This window comes from Monodon monoceros, unplaced genomic scaffold (assembly GCF_005190385.1).
Source record: "Monodon monoceros isolate NGI ecotype Baffin Bay Population unplaced genomic scaffold, NGI_Narwhal_1 Super_Scaffold_21, whole genome shotgun sequence".
Classification (NCBI taxonomy): Eukaryota; Metazoa; Chordata; class Mammalia; order Artiodactyla; family Monodontidae; genus Monodon; species Monodon monoceros.
The window spans coordinates 70,395,734-70,409,494 of record NW_021703778.1 but is presented as its reverse complement, the minus strand read 5'-3'; the positions used below and the strand labels follow the sequence as shown (position 1 = coordinate 70,409,494).

The window sequence follows — 13,761 nt, the reverse complement described above, 5'->3', positions numbered from 1 at the left end:
ATCCCATTTGTTTTTTTACCACCCGGTACCCTAGGGGAATAAACTGATTGACTCAAAACGCTTTGAGGAAGGTATCCGCACAAACAGGTAGACCTTGCATACCTAGACATTTGCTCTCTCCTGAAGGGTTTACAAAGATCCACCTCAGAGCGTGCTGGGGAGTGGGAGGGGCTCCTCCATCTGTTCTTTCTCCCAGGGGCAACTCCCTTCAAGACAACCCAGCTCAACTGTCAACTCCTCTGAGAAGCCTGCCACCCTCCCGACCTTTGTGGCTGAGAGTACTTCATAAGCATTTTTACTAACAACACTATCACACTGCACAGGGCTTTTGGTGTCTGTCTTCTCTATCAGAGGCAGTCTTTTCTCAGCTTTGTGTGCTCCACTCTCCAAGGCTTAGCACGTGGTAAGTGCTTAAACAGTAATTACTGAATGAATGAAAGTTTCTACCCTTTGGAGTGTGTACCTAGAAAGGGAACCTTTCACTTTTAAAACTGAGGATAAACAGAAGAGAAGCAATTCTTTGAAGATGGTGACTATGTTTCAGAACACAATTTGTTACTCAGAATTTTAAAATGCTATTGAGATTCACACTTCTCTCAACCTACAGTGATTTTAAACAGGATTTACCACATCTGTTCCAAGAACACTGTGGTGAAAACAAAGAAGAAACTGGCTCTTCAGTGCTTTTTTGGACCAACTTCCCACTCTCTTCAGGTAATGTTCTCATCACATCTGCTCCTAAAAAAAAACCTTGAGAGAAGAGAACCTTGGGGTTCTCTTCATTATTGAATCACACACAATTTCTTATCTATGGACTCAAAACCTCCGACTCCCATTCCCTATCGCATATTTTTTGTTGCCTTGTACCCCAGATGAATCTGGTATATAACACATTCCAGGGCCTTTCTCTCCTCTCTAAAGACCTACTCCACCACCTGTGTTTGGTCATCTGCTCTCACTTGCCTGTCTGGTGGATCATAAACTCCCAGAATACAGAGACTACGATCACACAGTCCCTTTCAAAAGCAATTAGTTAAGCATCACACACAAAGAGGTGCTCAGCAACCCTTTCCGATGATCATAATCAGACCGCACTTTACATCCTCGAAGGCTATCTCCTCCCCCTTCTGATCTAACATCTGGCTCCTCAACAACCATTTTAAAATGCAGTGAGCAGGGAAACGCCTAACCCTTCTTGGCCCTCACTCCTGACCAGTGGTCCTTTTCTACTCTCCACTTTACTACATGACCCAACACGCTCCTTCTGGCATGCAGGTATCTCACACTCAATGATGACACTTTTTCACACTGTTCCTTACACCTTAATCCTCCTCAGTCTTACAGTGTCAACGAGTCTGTTTTCTCCAGTCTTCTAAAGACCGTTCGATAGTTTACCTCCAGGATAAATGAACATGATCAACGAAACCCAAATACATCAATGGCAATCTCGCTCCCTAAATGACAGTCTCTTTTTATTACTCTTTGTATCCCTAGCACCCAGCAAAATACTGGCAGACATATATGTCAATACGCAATATAAATATGTGCTATTTATTAAGCAACTATCTATCTATCCATCTACTCATACGCCCATCTGCCTATACCTACCTTAGCCGATCTCCCTGTCTCCATGATTGCCCCTCTATATTCTGTGCTCCACAGAGCACCCCATCATCCTCTGAAAATATAACTCCAATCATTTACTCTCAGAGTAACATCTAAAGTCCTTACCGTGGCCTACAAGGCTGCATATGATCTGGCCCCTGGCTACCTCTCTGACTGTATTTTTTCCCAGTTTTCCCTTTCTAACTCCACTCTAGTCACCTGGGTCTCCCTGCTTTCCTTAAACATGCCAAACACACTCCAGCTTAGCACCTTTGTATCTGCTGTTGCCTGATGGCCCCTCACACCATTCCAGTCTCTGCTCAAAGGTTGTTTTATCAGAAAGGACTACTCCACTTCATTTTTTCCCTCAGGACTTACCACTGCCTGACAAATTATATACTTAGTTTTCCTTCTGTTTTTTGTACTTAATGCCCCACCCCTCACCAAATGCAAAACTCCATTAGAATCAAGAATGGAGTGTCCGTCATTACTATATCTCCACTGCCTATCTAGCAGATATAGCAGGAGCTCAAAACCTGGATGAAGAAACGAATGTGGAAGAAAGGAATGGTGAATATGTATGCGTGTTCTAAATCTTAAATCTACTAGTTACACTGTCTGACGGTATTGCTATGCCTCTGCATACTGTTAAGTCACACAATTCTAGAGTTGTTGCAGAAAGCTAAAGAAAGACAAGAACACACTGCTTAGGGTCACAGAATGTTAGTCTGGAACGGGGCTTAGAGATCATTATTTTACAGACGAAGAAACTGAGACCCACTGTGAGGGACACTGGCTTGCATAGCGCCACCTAGAAAAGCAGTAGCAAAGCTGGACCTGCAATCCAGGTCTTTCATTCCCAGCCTACGAGTCGTATCTTCACACCACGTAACTTCTCAAATGTTCTACACTATATCTGGTCTTTTACCAAATACATTCAATGATGATGATTTAAAATATGCAAAGGGAAATTACATAATAGCAAGAGCTGAGCTCCACAGATCAAAGATACTAGTTTTCCCTGAAACAGGCTAATTGGACGAGCCCTTCAGGATTCTGTTGGGAAACTTAGTTCTGAGCATCTGTCCACCAGTATTGCTAACCTGTCAGCTGATGCATACATATTGTATTTCCTCTTAGATTCTCTTCATGAAGAAGCAGAAGAATATGGTTTAATAAACATTGAATACTTTATTTTTGCTTTCTTTCTATAGTGCAAGTGAATTCAGTCTGAAGATATCTCCTTAGAAATTCAACTGCATTCATGCATTACAAAAATCACAGAAAAAAAAAAAATCACAGAAAAAGTATTTGACCAAAAGAAAAAAAGTTGATGAAATTGTGACTGCAACTCATCCATGATCTTGTTTAAGGAGTTCTTTCTACTTTTTAAAGAGTCCTCCTTTATCTGAATCAATGTACATAAGATACAATTCTTGAAGCACTGGTGATTATCCAGACTTTATACTACTATAATTCACCCTGAGCCAGATGTCCTTCTAATATAAATCCTATGTATTTCCTTACAGATCAAAGATCATTGTACAGAAATCTTAGCACAGACCTCTAGTGGAGCTACATGTAGCATACCAAGATAAAGTCCACTCTAAATACAGCTATAAAGAGTAAAGACATTAAAATTGTGCTAAATGCATACACCTAACCTCCTCTAAATCATATCACACCCTGTCGCCCAACACGATATGATCCTACTGGAACAAGGTGTTTTTTTTTTTTTTCTTTCTAAATAAACATATAGAAATTATACATCCAAATGAGTAGGGCTGTATTTGTTAATAAAGTAATCACCTCTGGAAGTTATATACGCATTCCAACAAGGCTACTATCACACATAATTTTTCTGGAATTTCTCTTTCAAAACACAGGTTCTCCACATTTAGTGTGCATAAGGATCACACTGGGAACATGTTAATAATGCTGATTCTTAGAAATGTGAATTTAATTGGTTTTAGATGGAGTCTAGGAACCTGTATTTTTAAGAAGCACTCCAGATAAGTTTTACACAGGTGATCTGTGAGAAATAACACTTTAGAATAGTCAGCTCACAAGCCATGCAAGGGCATCAAAATAAGGACTATTGAGTTAAACTCTGTTTACATATACACATAACACACTGGAAGTTTCACTTTTTTTCAAAATCTTCATCCTTCCTGATAGAACATATTAGTACAGCTATACACAGAAGCATCTATTTCCAAACAACATACCTCCATAAAAGAGATTCCTAAGCTCCAGACATCAGAATGGATTCCATATTGCTCCCCGGAAATTCTTTCAGGCTGTAAGAAAACAGAAGGGAGCTTGTGAGCTGATGTAAGCTACTCCAGGAAACACATACGCTAATGTGAGCTCAGTTAAGGCAGAGAGCCATCAGTATCTGCACAGCACATTATGAAAAGAAAAACAATTTTATATGTATGTGTTTTATACAGATAATACATAGAAACCATATAGGTGATACCGGTATATTGGATATAATCTCATTGAATCCTCACAAAGACCCTATGAGGGAAACTTTGTTATAAAGAAAATGAAGGCTCATATTAGTGAAATAATTTAGGCAAGTCCTAAACTAGTAAATGAGCGGAGACTTCAACTCAGACCAAATGCAGTGAGTGGTCTTAGTTGTGGAGTGACAAATTACAGCACATTATATAATATTATCACTTATTTGCATTTTGGGAGATGGGTCTGAATCACTAGGAATTCTGTTATTTTAAATTTTTTATTTGGAAATAATATTAAACTTATAGGAAAGTTGAAAGATTAAGACTAGTACAAAGAACATCCATATTTCCTTTGCCCACATTCACCTACTACTCAACGTTTCATCCCATGTATCAGGGTTTCTTTCTGATATAAACCAAGGAACAGTTCAAATGGTCCATGTGGGACTCTTGGTCCTCCATTCAAGATATGTAGGAAATACTTGGTCTAACAATTACCTGCACACTGTCTACTTCAACGGGAATAATTGCATACTGAAGTGGGTGCTGCCTGGTCTCTCTATCCCTCCAGGATTTGGCATTCAGAAAGGTACTTCACAGAAGTCTTTTGAATGAACACAGGAACAAATGAACAAGAGAAACTGAGGTTTTGCTTGAGATGGAATGGTTGCTCAAGGTTACACAGCTAGTCATGGCAGGGCTAGGATCATGACCCACACCCCTTGGCCTCCAGTGCAGTATTCTCTTCTTTGTACCATCCCTGGAGTTCTTGGAAGCCACCACAGCCATCATCCTTCAAAAGTTTCCATGAGAGCCCTTACGAGTAACTGGGGTCAGGGTCAGCCTGGTCCACTGCAGACGGAAGAAATGGACATCCACCACTCACCAGCAGGGGATATACCATGAGTGTAGAAGATGTGTGCCGGATACTCTCAGGTGAGTTGGCACAGTCCTACATCTTGGGGAGTTGGCTTAGTTGGGACCCAGAAATTTGTAACCTACTTCCCACTCCCACCTATGAGGCTATCTCAATGTATTTAATGCCTTCTTCCCCACTTTTCATAAAATTACATAAAGCCCTACCCTGAGGTAGCAGATTGGACTGTCTTATTTCCGTTCCTTTATTTCTTTCTTTAATTTATAAAACCCCTTTACTACCAAGAATAATTCTTCCCAAGTGTCACGTGACCATTTCTCCCAGCTGCTAACAGATATGGTCATTCCAATCCCCTAATACTTTTATCTTCTAATTCCCCATACCACCACTTTTCAAGGTCCTTGCTCACACCTGAATAAACCCATTATCCATTTCTAGTCAGATCAATACATAACGGGACGCGTTCATATGCAACTGGCCAGCCAGTTCCAGGAATAATGCCATCATCATAGTATCAACGACATCTTCACTCTGTGCATTTACTGAAGAATTTCCACGTGCCAGGCACTGTTCTAAGTGCTTTTCATGCATATTTCACTTCAGACTCATAAACACCCATACTAGACTGGTACTATTATCACCTGCATTTAACAGATAAGGAATATGAAGCACAGAGAGGTTTAATTTGTACCCCCTAGAAAAGGGTAATAATAGCTATCATTTAACAATCACCTAGTTTGTCCCAGACACTGGGCTAGATACTTCACATCCTCTACACTTCATAACAATCTTACAAATATTATTATTTTAAATTTATTTTATTTATGTATTTTTGGCTGTGTTGGGTCTTCATTGCTGTGTGCAGGCTTTCTCTAGTTGCGGCCAGTGGGGGCTACTCTTTGTTGCGGTGCGTGGTCTTCTCATTGTGGTGGCTTCTCTTGTTGCGGAGCATGGGCTCTAGGCGTGTGGGCTTCAGTAGTTGTGGCTCACGGGCTCTAGAGCACAGGCTCAGTGGTTGTGGCACACGGGCTTAGTTACTCTGTGGCATGTGGGATCTTCCCAGACCAGGGATTGAACCCGTGACCCTCGCAATGGCAGGCGGATTCTTAACCACTGCACTACCAGGGAAGTCCTCTTACAAATATTATTGCCCTAATTTTACAGATGTAAAAACTGAGGCTTAGTAAGATTAGATGACTTGCCAAAGTCTAGAGCTATGGATTAGCATTAAGCGTATTATTTAGGTACACAGCCAGGATCCAAATCCAGGTACGTCTAACTGCAAAATCAGGGTTCTTTCCTGTGTGTCAATCTGCCTCCAGAACTAGAAGTCAGAAGAGCCACACACTAGTCTCGATCTGTCAGTATTTCTCAAAATGCAGCCTTGGACTCGTCATTACAGAACTGTCTGAGGTGCTTATTGCAAATGAACTTCCAGTATCAGAATCTCTGGGGGTGGCTCTGGGGATCTTCATTTTAAAAAGTAATTTCTCTGGGTGAAACTTTGGTAAACTCAGCTCTAGTCACTAAACACATCAATGTTTCCTGCAGGCGCGATGATCTACCTTCCTCTTCTCTGCTTAGTGAATGCTTCTCCTATGGGCCCTGTTCAACGGCCACCATTTTTGGTGAAAACTTCCTCCACTCCTCAGGCAGAATTATGAATTCCTGCCTCTGTACTTCTTTAAAATGTTATTCATATTAATTTATCACACTGTGTTGTAATCATCAATTTGCTAGTCTGTTTCTCCTAAGAAGCAAAGAGAGTATCTTACTCATCTTGTACCCAGTACCATGCCTGGCACATAGCTGGTGTGCCATCAATGCGTGCTGACTGAAGGGATGCAATACATGTTTACCGCACATTTGGTTTTAAGCATGAACTAATCATTAAGTTCCCTGGAGTGTTCTATTAATGTAACTTCCCTGCATATTATTGTTATTCACGTCCATCAAGAACTTCTAGGGACTTCCCTGGTGGCTCAGTGGTTAAGAATCCACCTGTCAATGCAGGGGACACAGGTTCAATCCCTGATCCAGGAAGATCCCACATGCCACAGAGCAACTAAGCCCGTGCACCACAACTACTGAGCCTGCACTCTAGAGCCTGCGTGCTACAACTACTGAGCCCACAAGCCGCATCTACTGAAGACCGTGTGCTCTAGAGCCTGTGTTCCGTGACAAGAGAAGCCACCGCAACGAGAAGCCTGCGCAATGCAATGAAGAATAGCCCCGCTCGCTGCAACTAGAGAAAGCCAGCATGCAGCAACGAAGACACAATGCAGCCAAAAAATAAGAACTTAAAAAAATAGTTTAAAAACAATGTCTTAAAAAAAAAAAGAACTTCTAGCAAACATGAAAATCCTAAAATCCTCTAGAATTGTTAAAGAAATGACCAAATGTTGCCTTCCTCCTTCTGTCCTCTCTCCCTTTCTTCATCCACTAACTGACAGTTATCAATATACAGCACTTCATCTAGAAGTGCAAGACCAACAATAAGGTTAAATATAATCATCACATTTGCCCACTGAATTACTAAAACAAATGTAAACTGTAATGGGAAAATAAAGCACAGAAAAATTAAATTTAAAAAGAAAAATTAGCAAAAATGATAATGGTCACAGATATCAGAAGGCAAATAGGAGAACGCCATAAGGATGAGAGTCTAACAACTTCTCATTAGAGGAATTATTCTTACAGTAAGCTAACAGAATGAGATTACTGTCGTGATGCAGCACTCAAGCACGAATGCTGAGTGAAAGGTGGGCAGCCAGCTCTACAGGTGTATCCTCAAGAATTCATAGGGACTGGGAAACATGTCCAGGTGGCTGAAACTGACACAGGTACAAGATAAGTCCCAATACATTCTGAATGTATAGAGTCAGGATTTGATGGCCTAAGGCTGCACAATTCAAATCTGTTCTCACACTTGAGGCCAAGGTGGCCTGCTCTGTCCTCTCCCCTCTAAAACCAAACCAAACTAAACCAAACCAAACCAAACCAAACCAATGGCCAGGTATGACACTACTGAGAGAAGACCTGTGATGAACATTTTTCTGTTAAAAAGCAAAAGCTGAGTTACTTTCTGACATGACATTTGTCACTAGTGTGGAAAGCTTAATAAACGGAAAACCATGACTCTTGTCTGAAGCACCTGTAGTGGAGTTAAAGTGTCGGGGAAAAACTCTTGTCTGTACTTAATGAGAACAGTAAGGAGTGGTGATGATATAAAAAGCAGAGGATTCTAAAAGGGCAGTGGCTCTAAGATGGCATGCACACTCCACCCCTCCACTTACCGCTGTGACTGGGCATTTACCCAGGGCCCATATTTAGTTAACTCATTCCAGAATTGTCTCTATTTATAACACAGTACCCTAGGGTTTACTTGTCAAAAGCAGGACGATACCAAGGTACATCCCTTACCTCTTCCCATAAAGGAACTTCTGCTCAGGCTACTCAGAAAATTAACAGAGTATGCACAAATACTTCAGGTTAGTATGTAATCAAAAAGTATATATCATAAACAATGGGGATTTTTTTAGAAAGCCGGCAAGATCACTGTGTGGGTAGTAGAGCATACTGGTTAAACAAGGATTCTGGAGTCATACTGCTCTAACTCAATCTATTTTCCAGTTCACGAATTCTCTCTTCTGCTCCATTCAATATGCTACCAAACAGTGAGCTTTTCATTTTTATCTAGTAGTTTTGTTTGGGACTTTCTCGAATCAAGTATGTCACTTTAAAAATTTTTGATCTAAAGTCTGCTTACAACTGTTGTTCCTTCGTGTTGCTCTGTTTCCTCGTGTGACTAGTTTTCTTTGGCTGCTTGTTAGTTTTTGTTCTTCAAAAAAATGTTTGGAAAGGTTCTCTGAGGCCTAAAGTGGATGTGCCCACCTCAAACAATATTCTCAGCATGAAGCTCCTTTTCTAACTCAGGTCACATATACAAACACCCAGGGTGTAAATCTGTGCCAGAGTTAAGTCTATGGCCACAACTTTCTCCCTTTTCCTTTTTCTCCTGCTGCTCTGCTTGGCTCTGTGAAGCCTTCTCTTTTGTTCCCTGGGATTGGGGAGGAAGAGCAGCTTTAACTCTGGTTTGCTTTTATACTGGGGTGAGGGCCTCTTCAGGCTTCCAGCATAATATGGGGAAGATCTTCTCCAAGACCCTCTGCCTTAAGGGAGCCCCCATATCATTCACAGCTGTAGTAGTACAGGCAAATGTCCTCAGGAATAAGTAGCTTTGGTGCTCTGACATTCTGCTTTCCCGTCTGTTTCAGGTTTCCATCTGAAAACCGTCCTGGGAGTTCCTTGTTGTCGTTTTAGCTCTTCAGTGCACTTGAGATGGTTTTTAAAGTATTTTAATTAGCATTTTTCAACAGAAGAGTTGGTCCAAATTACCTAATGTGCTACTACCAGAAACTAGAAGCTGGTGTCCTAATTAAATCTTGACTGTCACTACTTGCCAGCTCTGAGAATCTGGGCTAAAGTTACTTCATCTTTGGTTTCCTCATCTGTAAAATGAAGACAATAATAACAATATGTATGCTTAATTGAGTTGTCTGAAGATTAAATAAATCCATGTAATATGCTCAATTCAGTACATGCCACATGGGGATGCTCAGTAAATGTTGGCCTTCTTCTAATCAACACCACCGTGTACGATCACTGCATGAGCATGGCCAACTGAGTTGTATCACGTAATCTGTATAGGTTATAATCTGGGTAAAGGTAATTTCTAAGAACAGGAATAGTCCAGGTAGAAAACAATGTTCAGGAGATAAGAGTAGTTATTTAGATTGACTTTCTGATACCAAAGGACAAGTATCTGCATAAGATTTCTTAATTTCGAAACTTCAGGTATTCATAACAATAATGTCAAACTTTTATATTTGATTTTTAAAAATTGTAATAGGACTTCCCTGGCGGTCCAGTGGTTGGGACTCAGCGCGCTGCAGGGGTCATGGGTTCAATCCCTGGCTGGGGAGCTAGGATCTCTCATGCCACATGGTGCAGCCAAAAAAATATATATATACATAATACATCACAATGACTGAATAGTGGGTTAAAGTTTCAGGGACTTCTATCTTTATTATTAATTTTTTTAATAGCTTTTTTTATATGAATTTATTTTATTTACTTATTTATTTTTGGCTGTGTTGGGTCTTTGTTGCTGCGCATGGCTTTCTCTAGTTGCAGCGAGCGGGGGCTACTCTTCATTGTGGTGTGTGGGCTTCTCATTGCAGTGGCTTCTCTTGTTTCGGAGCATGGGCTCTAGGCATTTGGGCTTCAGTAGTTGTGGCACTCGGGCTCAGTAGTTGTGGCTCGCGGGCTCTAGAACGCAGGCTCAGTAGTTGTGGCACATGGGCTTAGTTGCTCTACAGCATGTGGGATCTTCCCAGACCAGGACTCAAACCTGTGTCCCCTGAATTGGCAGGTGGATTCTTAACCACTGCGCCACCAGGTAAGTCCCCTTCTGTCTTTAAAATAGAGTAAAAGTTCTAGTAATCAGAATTTCCAAGAAATGATTTAATTTAATATAAGCCACCAAAGCCTTTGGACCCCTGTTGTAATCCTTCTGGATGAAATCCTTTTAAAATATAGTTAAAAATATTTCTTGCTTTGGATTAAAATGTCCATTAAACCTAATTACCTGCCCCTAAGATGTAATGTGTCCTTGAACACGCCCCTTCAGTTTTTGGATCTCAGTATCCTCATTGGTCAATGAGGAAGTGGGACCAGATGACTTTCCAAGTCTCCTACAAGACCCACTGTTTAACATGCCCCTAAATTGTTACTGTTTTTTTGTTTGTTTTCATGACCTAAGGATCTTAGAAAACCCTCCCTATCTTTATCCTAATTACCATTTCCTTACATTTCAGATTGTAGGAGAAGTAAGACTGTTCACACATGCACGGCTATTTCTTTGATTTATTTTCTTTTCAATATCTGAGCAGTCTAGTTGGTTATATTTGAGTCATCTGGGGGTCTTCTATACTTTAGCACGCAAGTAAGAGACTTATTAATACAAAAAAGTTAAATGCTCTGCTTATAATTAGTGAACAAGTCATTTTTGGAATGCAACTTTCATGAACTGATTAATTCATTTAGCACCATGTGAAGGACTGGATATAGAGAATAAGTAGAATAAACCCTGCCCTGTGGAAGTCCTAATCTATATTTGGAGAGACACATAAATGATTTGGATAGAGAGGCACAGTAGTTAAAAGTTCAGTCTCTGGAGGCTGATTATGTAGGTTTCACTCCTGACTCTGCCACTTATTAGCTGTATGAGCCTGGGTAAGTCACTTAACTTCTCTATCCCTTGGTGCCTTCATCTGTAAAAGGATGATAATATTACCTACCTCATAGGGTTGTTGTGAGGATTTAAAGAGATAATATATGTAAAGGTTTAAAAGAGTGACTGGCACACAGTTCTAATTAAGTGTTGGCTATTATTATCATTGTTATTATCACCGTACAGAAACAGGTATGGATATAAAGTGAGAGAAATGGATATAAAATGAGGGCATTACATCAGATGACCTCAAATTGCATATTCTCACAATCTATTACTGTCTTCTACCCCAGTGGTCCCCAACTTTTTTGGCACCAGGGACCAGCTTCGTGGAAGACAATTTTTCCATGGACGGGGGTGGGATGGGATGGTTCAGGAGGTAACGTGAGCAGTGGGGAGCGATGGGGAGCGGCCGATGAAGCTTTGCTCACTCGCCCACCGCTCACCTCCTGCCGTGTGGCCTGGTTCCTGGCAGGCCGTGGACCGGTACTGCTCTGCGGCCCGGGCGCTGGGGACCCTTGCTGTACCCTGTATGTCCCCGCCCCCACCCATTTCACACCACCCTCTATTTCTGAGTCTTTGCTCATCCTCCCACAGTGATCTCTCTCTTTTATAAGTGCCCTTTTCACATACTGTTTGAATCATCAAATTCATATATCATATGCCTTCTCATTCTCTAACGGTACGCTTGGTACAACTTATGTCACACGTGACGTGGCCACATATAATGCCATGTTTCCTATTTTGCCCAAGTCTTACGTGGATTACAGAGTGGTGCCACTGTACCTGGCTAACTGCATGGAAGGCGCTCAGTAAATACACGTTGATTAATTCAAAGTACTCGGTTTCAGAAAGAGCCTTCACTGGCATAGACCAGAAGTCGGCAAGCTTTCTCCATAAACGGCCAGATAGTAAATATTTTTCACTTTGTCGGCCATATGGTCTCCGGTACAACTGTCACAACTACTCCACTCTGCCACTGTAGCACTAAAGCAGTCATAGACGATATATAAATAAATGGGTACGGCCATGTTCCAACAAATCTTTCCTTTTTTTTTTAATTTAATTTTTTACTGTGAAATACTTATTAATTAACAAGAAGTTGAAAAGCATATATACAGGGAGGTTCTGTGCACCCTTCACCCAGTTCCCCCAGTGGTAGTACTATAATACAATATCACGATACCTCAGGCAGGGATTAAAACCTGTAACAGAATAATAAATGTTATTTCCACCTTCCCCAACTCCCAACTTCTGATCTCACACCAGTTAGGTAAGTCATGGCCAACGAGAGCCTGCTGAATTGAGCCAAGCTCACTATCAGGCTATCACACTCTTTGCTTCCTAGGTATCTTATGCTTTTTACAGCTTGAACTATAAGGTTGATGACTAGAACATACTCACCGAAGAAGCAAAGCAATTTTAGCTCTGCCAATCTGAGCTAACGTTTCATACTTTTAATCCCCACATTTTCAATTAAGAGATGGATGCAGCACATTCATCCATAAACAAAAAGGAAAAAAAGTAATTTCTTTAATGTACACCTGGGAAAGACAACTGTAATCTAGATTTGTAGATTCAAACATATTGCAATTTAATTATCAGAGCAATTTAGAGCTACTATGAACATGATGGGGAGGGGAAAAGTTGTTTCATTTTTTGTTTGTTTTAAATCACAGTGTTCCATATTTTTTCAAAGACTGAAATCATGTCATTTGGCACAGTTTTGTTAATTATAAAGGTGGCTCACCAATCTCAGATAACCTAGTAGAGCCAAGAAGGTGATTAAGTTTTGTAAAAATAGGTATGATGACTTCAGAGATTAATTTTTTGTCACATTACCTAGAAAAATGAGAAAGAACAAATTTTCTTTAAAAACAATGCAAGGCAAAAATTAACTGTTCGGTATCTCAATTAAAAAATCCTTTGTAGTGTTCTGAGAATAAGATCCAGGGTTTCACCCATATTAACATTTTTTTACCAAAATAATATAGGAACAAAGAATATTGAGAAAAAGATCCAGGGTTCTACCCATACTTCATTTAATTCATATAAAGACTACTAGAAGTGAAATGGACTACCTGAATAAACCTAGAACCCTCAGCAAAAAACTAAACTTAAGATGTTAAAGTAAAACTTTGCTCCAAAAATACTAAATAAGTTTCCTGCTTGTCTCCTCCCAGCCCCCAACTCTTGAAGTGACTGTGGACGTCAATAAATAAAAGCAATTTTATGGGGACTTCCCTGGTGGTGCAGTGGTTAAGAATCCACCTGCCAATGCAGGGGACACGGGTTCAATCCCTTGTCTGGGAAGATTGCAAATGAGCAACTAAGCCCATGTGCCACAACTACTGAGCCTGAGCTCTAGAGCTCGCGTGCAGCAACTACTGAAGCCCACGCGCCTAGAGCCTGTGCTCCACAACAAGAGAAGCCACTGCAGTGAGAAGCCCCTGCACCCATATGGAATCTAAAAAAAAAAAAAAAAAAAAAAAATGGTTCTGAAGAATCTAGGGGCA

At 40.7% G+C, this 13,761-nt stretch overlaps 1 protein-coding gene across 5 annotated transcripts in view; it reads right to left on the bottom strand.

Annotated features, from left to right (window-relative positions):
- MAP2K5 (mitogen-activated protein kinase kinase 5) overlaps positions 1 to 13,761 on the bottom strand; it is a 278,521-nt gene that overhangs the window by 97,740 nt on the left and 167,020 nt on the right. For all 5 annotated transcript variants that reach the window (XM_029238396.1, XM_029238395.1, XM_029238397.1 and 2 more), the window contains one exon: positions 3,834 to 3,905. In XM_029238396.1, coding sequence (XP_029094229.1) covers positions 3,834 to 3,905 — 72 coding nt within the window. The remainder of the gene's footprint in view (positions 1 to 3,833; positions 3,906 to 13,761) is intronic.